The following is a 10,450-nucleotide window of genomic DNA, read 5'->3' as shown; positions in this document are numbered from 1 at the left end:
GAGAACTTGAACTTTATTGGCTGCTTTTGATCAATTACAATGGATACTTCATCAAGAAATAATAACATGAACAACTTAAATACGCATATAACAATCGTAAAACATGTTTCAATATCCTATTACTTTTCTAACAGAAGCCCGATTTATCATACTAATATAACAAAAATAAATACAAAGATATAAACTTAACTGTCGAAAACATCGTTAACACGATTAATTATTTCGTTATACGTTTTGTTAGCGAACAAATCATTACATAACTATTATTTATTATTATTCTATTTAATATATCATACGAAACTGTAATCTTTCACGATAAACACGCGTAATCGAAAGAAATCCATTTGAATAAATCATAAGTTTCATTGAATCAATCATAAAATTATCAGGTAACGAAAATTAATCAGGATCCACCATTTATCGGACGATTAATCACGTCGAAATCATTTTTCTTGTTTAACGCAAGATCTCGTTCGATCAATATTCTCCGCGGTTTGGAATCAGGGAATGGTCATCGTCCAAGACTTACCGGTTCCGGTAGTGCTGACAGAGTTGACTGATGAGGACTGCGACATTTGCATCTGCAGTGACATTTGATTATTACTCTGCTGCATGGCTAATGTTTGCTGCTGGTGTTGCTGCGACAGTAACTGCTGCATCTGAGTGCTGTTGGCCATACCGGAGCCAGCGATACCTCCACTTTGTGAGCGGATCAACTGTTGATGCTGTTGCATCTGTGCGGCGTTCATCTGCATTCCACCTGTGTTACCCATACCGAATCCACCTGGAAAATGAGGATAAGTGAAACGGTTTAACACGATTTACATTTCGTTGTGATAACTGGTATTTACTGTCTACAGGAACGCAATGATTTAATTCATCATTTATCACGTATAAAGTTGTAGCCTTAATGGTTTGACTCTTTGTGTTGCAATATGGAATGGATCATGAACTAACGTGACAAATGTACGTTACTGCAATCATACAGCTTAATTTTTCATTGTAAAATATAGAACTACGAATATAACAATTGTACAAAATATCTTTCTGTTACAATGGATTAATTGGTAGACACTAATACAAGACCAAATCTATTATTATCTTGCTATCTGCATTACGAGTAAAAGAATAATTTCCAATTTTCAAATTCCACATTCCTGTCTCCAGGAAATATAGGATTATAAAATCCCATGAAATGTAACTCGCATTCTACTACTCAATATTATAATATAAGATTTAATTAGAGACGTATATAACATCCATTCTTAATATTCGTAATGTCTCTTAATATTCCATTTTCTGCGAAGAAATTAATTCTCAAAACCGAAGATAATTTTCAGAGTTATAGTTGTAACCGGTTAACCGAACAGAAAAGTTATTTGTTAATTCGATATCGTTCGAAACGGCGATTACTCGTACGAATCGCCTACTGCGCGCAGGATTACAAACATGATAATGGATGTCCCAGGGAGACGCTTACCTTGGTGACCTTGTTGGTTAAATTGCGATCGCAAAGCCTGAGCCTGAAAGCCTTGTTGCTGCATGAGAACGTGTCGCCACTCCTGCTGGGCGCCGCGGCCCGCGATACTATTTCCAAGGCCATCAGGCGGACCCACGCTAACGTTAGGCGGCCGTTGATTGTTAGTCCTAGGATATCCAAGACGCTGATGCATCTGATGCATTCCGCCTATGGCGGCCATACCGCCACCGCCCATGTACATGTTACCACCGGCAGCGTGCAACGCCTGCTGCTGCTGCTGCGCAATTTGCGGCCTCATCATCGGACCTACGACAAAACAAGAACAAACGGATAGGTGATTGCCAGTGAATATTGTCATTTTTCAGGGTTTTTATGTAAAAGATTGTATAAAAATACGGCTAAGACTATATTAAGGATTCTTCTTTAAGGTTTAGATGCACTTTCTTTCACGTTGATAGGGAAGATGAAATTTCAGACATTGAGAATTTATTCTATTAGTAAATCGTCGTTCTCAAAGAAATTATATATGGCTTTCATTTGCCTTTTTCTTTATAATGGTACATATTATGTCTCTTAAAATAATTTAAACCTTGCCACTGAGAATTATGCCATTGTTGCTTAGTTGTAAATTTATTATTGAATAAATATATGTAAATTGTGTCTGACAGTTTTTTAAAATTGACAACAAGGCGGACAAACATAAAGAAACTCTACTAGAAAAAAGAAGGATATTTTTAAAGCTTCATCTTTCAAAACTTCCAGCACATTTGCCACCAATGATGTATTTTGTATACAATTAAGTCGTAGAAAATCTTCGTCGTATCAAACAGGAAATCTCTTATCAAACCAGAAGAAGGATTTTCTTGTTACAAATTATATACGAAAATATCTTAGGTAAGATTTACGACGACCGAAACAGACGATTGAATCGCAGAGGATGGTGATCGATCGCGGGGAAACGTTTCTTCATTCTGGCTAGCCAGATACGTAAAGAAGATACGTATTACGAAGGAAACGTAGAACCTTAATGCTCTGTGGATTTTCGTTTGGATAGAATCTTATGAAAGTAGCTCCGAGCAGATCGATAGAGGAGCCTCGTACGAGCTACGATGTATAAGAATATTTACGATCCCCTTTCCACCACCAATCCACCCTCTCCTGCTCCTACACCTACATCTCGTTCTCGTTCGTTCTTTCTAGCCTCGAGCGGATCCAGCAAGAGATCGGGCTCATTTCCCTCGAATACTTATTTAACCGATCGCGATGGTTAAAAAGTGTATAAACATTATTCAAATGAATGCTTCGCGTCCGGTCAAATATTTTTTCTCGATTATTCACAGTTTACTCTTTACGTCTTTACGTCTGCTCACTTCGATTTACGTAGCTCTATGTAATCGGAATAGTCCAATAATCAAGACCGCTGCCCAAAAAATATTTCCGAGAGAAATACATCTATTACGCTTTATTTAACTTTTAGTACAAAAACTGTGCACAGTCTTGTCAAACGAGACAAGGTAACCCTTGTCTGAATTATGGCTGGATTATTTGAGAAACTTAATGGGAGAAGTAGTATAAGTGTATTGACATAATATCCATATATAGAGAACATACAAATCTTCTTGAGTACGTGTAGTGATGTGTTTTAATGTTTAGAAATATACAAACAAGTTTAGCTACAGTTTCGTTGAATCACAAATTTTATCACATATATCCTTCTTCTTCTGAACTTCTCATTTATGACTCGAATTTTACATATTGTTTTGTAAGGATAGCGGACAAGAGTGAACGAAATGGAGAAATGCAACTTTAACTAGGTTTCGAAGAAAAATCTGATGGTCGTAATCTTTTCCTCGAGTACAGTTCTTTTATCTATGTTTTCAGAATCTCGTGGTTCTACAATTTTTATTACACGGTATAGTTTGTATATTTCTGTAGTTCCCATAATTTTGTAATTTTCGTTATTCCGTAGTGTTCGTAAATAATGTAGCAGAGATAATAAATCACAACGATTCGAGGACAGAAGAACGGGGAAATCAAAACTGTCGTACAGTGGTTGAACGCGTCGTTTCGACGAAAGACGGAGGAATCGATAGCAGCACCCAGCTTCTCATTACCCTAAGTGCCTTCCAACTCCGGCCAGTGCATATGAAAGTGACGTAACCGTCGCTACTGTCAGCGTAAAAAGCGAAACAGAGGATTGGATCGTGCCGACGTGGTTGATTTCCACTTTTACAAACGTATACACATTTGCTCCCTCGTTTTCGTACAAGAGTATACAAGATCGACGTGCTTGAAAATGTATGTGTTACTTTTTCTTTCATCTTTTCCCCCGTTTCTTTCTTTAAAGTGTACTCGTATTTAGAATTAAATCCCTGGTCCAACAAATAACTAAATTATATACCAAATACTATAAAAATAAGCAAAATTAGACAGCAACACATTTTAACTGTAGAGCTTTGAAAGATAAAGAAACGACTTACATTAAATTTGTGTTTTTCATTTCATTAATTACATAATTGAACTATGCATAATCGAGAAGTATACAATTATCCTTAATAATTAACTTAATCGGTATAAGCGAAACATAGAAACAACACTGACATACATATATGTATGAAGGAGTTCTAATTAGCCAAACGAAGAGTCATACATTCATTAGTTGTGAACAGTACGATGTACTCACCTGAAGGTGGCATAGGTTGTTGTGTAACCCTACGCATAGGCCCGGTATTGGGAAACCTAGGCTGCTGACCCATGCCGATACTAGCGTGCATCATTTGGGCCTGAGCCGCCGCTTTGTATTCGGGAGGTGGTGGTCTCACGCCACCCATTCCTCCGGCCATGTGCTGTTGTTGCATCACCTGAAAGAACAAGTAAATAATGGATTTCAATTACATGAAATTACGTGCCTCGGATACTTTGACTTCGCGATTCGAAGCCCAGTGCGAGTAACACTACTGTTGTATTAGGTTGTCCGAGAAGTTTCTTTCGTTTCGTAAGCTGATAATAGACGAACGAGAATTTCTGTTTTATATTATTTTATTGAATTAGGTACGATCCATTTCGTTATATTTCTATTATTACGTTCGTGTATAATTCAATAAACAAACATAAAACAAAAAACATTGTGCGTTTATTATTTCCTTATAAAACGAAAGAAACATTTTGGACAACTGTACTATTGAACTACTAGTAGTATGCTACTATTTGTGTATAACTAAATCTGTATATAAAGCATTATTTATTAATTATGTGGAAAACTATAAGCAACATAATCAAATTCGCGTGAAGACTTCGTAAAATTAGCAGACATTCACAAACAAAAATTCTGCTCAAATACCACTCTTGCCCAATAGAAGAATATTGTAATATATCTTTTCATTTGAACTTGAGGTTCTGCTAAAAACACCTGCCATCTGCTGCGGTAACGTCATAAATGCGCGATACTAAAACGGAATCGCGGATGAAGAACACGATATAAGGTTCGACTGACGAGTCTTGAACAGCGATAAGGTACGAGTTAGAAAGCCGACCGACGGATTCCACGGGGAATAATTGCAACTCAGCTCACGGCACGCATCGATGACTCGTTAGGAGTCGCATTGTCGTCGAACTGGCGAGCACGGAAGTTCCGAGCATCGGTGTCGTTGCACAAGACCCCTTGGATTGCATTTCCACTTCCTGGTGTTACGCGGCCGTCGACGAAAGTCCGCGTATACGATGACGACAATGAAGACGGAAAGGCAACCAGAGACAGTAGCCACACGTTTTCCTCATTACCAAACGAGATACGCATTCACCATGTGCCACCAGAGGCAATCTCCACCATTTTCTCTGCGTCTTTCTTCCTAAATCGTCTACGCTTTTCTACACCCTTCTGTATTTTTTCTGACACACAGTGAGTTACACAATTGTTTCTACTACTTTAATGCTACTGTTAATACGCAGGTAAAACATTCAGCACATTTTTTTGTTTGCCACCTGTGAATTTTTATTTTTTGGTAATATTCATGTCGATATAATATTATGGAAGGAAATTTTTATTTTCTCCATTTCACAAGATATCTGTACACTAGATGTAAGACTTGGAATCAATCATGAGCTTATATTAAGAGAATCTTTTATTTAACTGCGATTAAACTTCTCAACTTGCCCTGTTTTGCTACATTTTTCAGAACATGCAAATAAGTATTAAATAACATAGTTATCACGTGATTGGTGCAATGTTCCAAACTTTCTATCTACGTATAAAAATTTGAACGTGTAAAATCGGAGCACTCTCGCCATGCAAACATAAGTATTTTTTCCGTTGTTGAACGTGCAACAACCAACGATTAAGCGAGCACCGCCCTATTGCTCTCACAACGAGCTTCTGGTGAACGGAGGAAGCACTCTTAAAATCAGCATGTAGCAATTTCACGCGCGTTCTTCCACTGATTCGTACTTGAGAAGAAGGAAATGAATGGTTCTCTACGGATTAACTCTTGACTGGATCACTTAAAATTATTAGTTTAACAATTTCCTTTAATATTTGTAATTTTGGCGATCTAAGTAATTGTGATATAAAGGAGATTATTCAGGAAAATAAAAAAAAACGGTTTAAAAATAGAGAGAATAATTACAATAATATAATTTAAAATCGATACAATATCTAAATTAATCCCAATTCCTAAAAAGAGAGAAGAAAAGATATTCGTCGATACCATATCGTGCCAATCGATGTAACCGATTATCAATCGTTAAAAAATCTGATTTAAGAGAACCGCATATTACAGATCGATCATTTCGCCGAAGAAGCAACAAATCTTCGTTATTCTTCGAAAATCGAGGAAACTTCGCCAACGTTCTCACGGCAATTGGGGACGCGATTGCACTTCACGGTAGCTCAATTACATAGAAAGTGACCCAGAGCTCGACCCATGCAATCTTGAAAAATCTTCCTTCATTTTGTAACACGATTCCAAGCGATTCTACCTAACATCAAGAACAAGCAATTATCAAACGATCTGATGTTTAACTCTTCAACCTGTACAGCCTGCGTTTGTTTTATTCCATTATAACGAACGTACGAAAAACAAAAAGTGAAAAAGGAAGAAAACGTGATCGAAGGAAATATCGAGAAAGAAGAAAAGAAAGATCCGCACTGATGAAGAATGACTAACCAATTGCGTGAGACCTACAATTAGTAATTGGAGCACGATCAGAGAGTTGCCTTCGATACTCTAACATCGTTAAAGTAATGCTTGGTATTACAACTGAGTCATTCGTTAATAAATCGTGCGGCGTGTCCGCGAGCGGGAACGTGACCGCGCCGCAGAGAACCCGTTACGATTTATAAATCGTTAATAATTTTACTCTGCTCATCGAACAGCTTTCGATTTTCTTCCAGTATGTTTTTCTTGAGAGCATGTTGATAGATTATCGTGATACGTTATTTCTTGATATTTACATTCTTCTATTCCCGATAGGTTGGAATAAACAGAATTATTAATTATACTTTGACAGATAAATCACACGTCAGATACGTTTTTTAAACATTTGATACGTTAACTGCCACGCGAATATTTATATATTTTGCTCTGAGAACCGCAGTAGATTGAGATATACTATATCATGATATTTAATCTTTGCAAAGTATTATGTTGTATTTGGACACTTTCTTTCGACAATGTTATTTAAGTCTTTGTCGAAAGTCTTTATCTTATTTTGATCATTCTAACAGGTCTAGTAAAACGTGGCTCATCGATGGTCACGATAGTAGTCGACGTATTAGGCACACATTTTACGAACGTTCCTGTTGAAGGAATATCGTATAACGTTTGTGTTATAGAATTAGATCGACAGGTAATGGGGCGAATTTATGCAAATGTGATTTCGATGACTCGACGTGTAATTTGATATTCAATGTTTTAGCAATTTTTCAATAGTCGAGCGAAGGAGCAAGTGTTCGAGGGGATAATTCGTGGAAGAAGACGATTCAGTGACAGTAATTGAGCTCGTGGACACAGTTTCTTCCGATGCAAATTGGAAATGCATAAAAGATGAAGAACACGGTGCCGGACAAGATGTAAATGACTGCATGCAAATGTTGTCTGATTGCAAAGTTGCCGGCGTTACATTATACCTCGAGTAACTAGAACAACAGGCTCGATACAGACGCACGTCTTTCGTCTCGTCTTTTTCTGTTTTCCTTTTCCTCTTTTGTTCGCGTCGGCACAAAGAACAATATGGACCGATAAACTCTACTAGTTCTAAATGGCTTTAATGCGACGTAATTCGTAAAGATGTAAAACTAACGCGTTCACCTGCAATTTAAAACTCTAATGAGCTGAATGCACACGCCGATATGCATAAGTGGTGTTTATGGAATGAAAAGCAGAGGAGAACAAATTTGCACACGTAACGTCGTAATATCTTCACGACGGTCACTTTTTTTATGTATATCGCTTATTAGCAATTCACCGTGTTTATTGTCACAGTGTTTGTTAGTGCGTGTTTTCTTTTATTATTTGCTATGCGACAGAAAGCAGTACTTAAAGTGGATAATATAATTTTATTAAGACTCAAACACCGGATATGACAACTTCATTTTTCTGATTATTTATATTAACTTTTATCCTGATAATTGACAATTAAAACTGTAGTTAACGATACAATATGAAACATACGAAACAACAAATTCAAGTTCATCCTAGAATATTTTCTGAAGTCGTAAATATCGTCGTGTCTGATAAGAAGTCTAACATCGAAGGCAACCATATTGGAGTAACAACAAAGTAATTACGAACTTTTATTAAAAGAATTATCATGCATACATTATTCTCTTTATTTAAATTAATTTCCATTTGTCAGACAATATTTTTTATGCTGTTAGATTGTTTATAACGTAAGATTAACGTTAAAGTTCATTATATGTGAACTGTTAAATTAATAATAATAATAATAATTAATAATTAAATAAAAAAGAAACTGAAATTTCGTATATTCAGAAAATAAATCGTAACACGAAGTCACAGTCAATTGCGTACGAATAATAGCACATAGTAAAATAAACATTTAATTTAGCAATGAAAATACATAAATAACAGGAACAAAAAATGGTGAATAACAAACCGCAATAATTTCACTCGATCGAGCTCCTTCGAGCATGGCAAACCGCATTCGTAAACATCATAAAAAAGGCAAGATCTTGTTTAGTCGCGATAACACCAGACATTACGTTCTCTCCAGGAAGTGCACGCGAACTCAGATTTCCCGGTTACAGAAAAAGTTTCCATTCATTGTTCCGCGGCTTCCAAGACGTTTGTCCTATTTGCGTCGTTTCTTTCAGCGCGATGGAACCAAGAAGTTGCAAAGGAGCCGCGATACCTGTTGCTCACCATCGCCGGATACCAACTTAATGTTTCGAATAACGCGCGTCGCGACGACTCTGCGAATTCTCAATTTCTTTCTTTTTATTCTATTCGCAGAATTTAAAAAAAATTTCACTTCTCTCAAGATTCTTAACATTTTTAAATGGAAATGTTTTGTAAAGTCTACTTCCCCTCGCTATTGTAGCCATCGCAATCTCTACTATCACTTTATCCGTTGAATTAATTATTACAAAACCTAATTCTCCGGCGAACCCCTCTGTTATCTCCCCGATCAAAATTTAATAACTAATTACAATCTCGCAAATTTTCCTTCGCATAATCACGATTATTTACAATCGCGATGAGAGTGTAAAATACCGCGGCGTTCCTCGCAACCTCCATCCAACCTTATTCCAAGAACAACACCCTTATTCCTTTATCGAAATTAAAATTCCCCCGATCAACAGCAGATTAAACCAAACCCATCACGAATCAAGTTTCCTCACCCCTTTACTCGCGAAACACCATTTCTATTACCATAGATAAACATCGCTCGCGGTACCATTAGGTAATTAAACCATAAACCAGTCCCCTGGCTCACACCCTCCAGGCTAGAGCACACGACAAGACATTCTAGAAAACTTTCGATCGATCATGGAATAAGACACATACCTGCTGAGCGCGCATTAGCTGCTGCTGCTGAAGAATCTTCGCATGTTGATGTTGATCCACCTGATTCGGTGGCACTTGCTGGGGATGGTTGCGTGCAGCTGCAGCGCCAGCGGGTTGGGAAACGCCACCCGCTGCTGCAGCCGCAGCTCTCTGTCTCAGACTTTGCTGCGTGAAGTTGATCGTTTGAGACTGAGAAACCGAACAATACGTGTCCGTTTGCCCGGCCGGTCCTGACTGACTTTGGTTCTGTTGCTGGTTAAAGTACATGCCCTGTTGCGCCGCCACTGATACGCCTGGCTTCAGGTCGCCTGTTAGCTGCATATGCTGACCCGCAGACACCTAGAAACAAAAGATTCGATAATTAGTAATGTTCTGATTTGATTGGAAGATGCTGATTGATATTAAATAGTAAAGTATTTCGTATTTCAACTTAAGTATGTGAGAATATTTCCTTTTGTGAAAATTTGGTAATTGGTAATATATGTATATTCTGAGGTTTAATTAGACGGTATTGGTATATAAGTGAAATAGCAAATTATTTCATCCGTCAGCTTGGATATGTGCAAATACTATTTTAGAAAGATTTCATAATCAGTCACATTCTAGTTTGACCAAAAATATTGGTTTCAATTAAGTATCAAAATTTGGAGATTATTCACTTGGGTCTATGCAAATAGACATTTATAATGTTACGAAGTTTAGGAAGAAACATTGCGTCTTAAGTAATAAAACAATCCGAATCGTAAATACAGAAGATATTTAAATTTCCCTCCGGTGCAACAAATTCGCTTTTTCAAATAAAAAATCGTAAAATTCTGGTAAAGTTATTTACCATACTGTTATTCACCCAACAGATCTCACAAAGAATATAACACGAAGATGGTACCCCGCTGGGGGTAGCCACCCACATGATAAACAAACAGCCAAAAAATTCTACCAAATGTCC

At 37.2% G+C, this 10,450-nt stretch overlaps 1 protein-coding gene across 5 annotated transcripts in view; it reads right to left on the bottom strand.

The window, feature by feature from the left end:
- mam (neurogenic protein mastermind) overlaps positions 1 to 10,450 on the bottom strand; it is a 249,779-nt gene that overhangs the window by 10,508 nt on the left and 228,821 nt on the right. For all 5 annotated transcript variants that reach the window (XM_033345475.2, XM_033345477.2, XM_033345479.2 and 2 more), the window contains 4 exons: positions 9,505 to 9,843; positions 4,164 to 4,341; positions 1,481 to 1,786; positions 530 to 784 (listed from right to left, as the gene is read on the bottom strand). In XM_033345475.2, coding sequence (XP_033201366.1) covers positions 530 to 784; positions 1,481 to 1,786; positions 4,164 to 4,341; positions 9,505 to 9,843 — 1,078 coding nt within the window. The remainder of the gene's footprint in view (positions 1 to 529; positions 785 to 1,480; positions 1,787 to 4,163; positions 4,342 to 9,504; positions 9,844 to 10,450) is intronic.

The sequence above is a fragment of the Bombus vancouverensis genome, chromosome 2 (genome assembly GCF_051014615.1).
Source record: "Bombus vancouverensis nearcticus chromosome 2, iyBomVanc1_principal, whole genome shotgun sequence".
NCBI lineage: Eukaryota > Metazoa > Arthropoda > Insecta > Hymenoptera > Apidae > Bombus > Bombus vancouverensis.
This window is presented reverse-complemented; position numbering and strand designations above follow the sequence as displayed.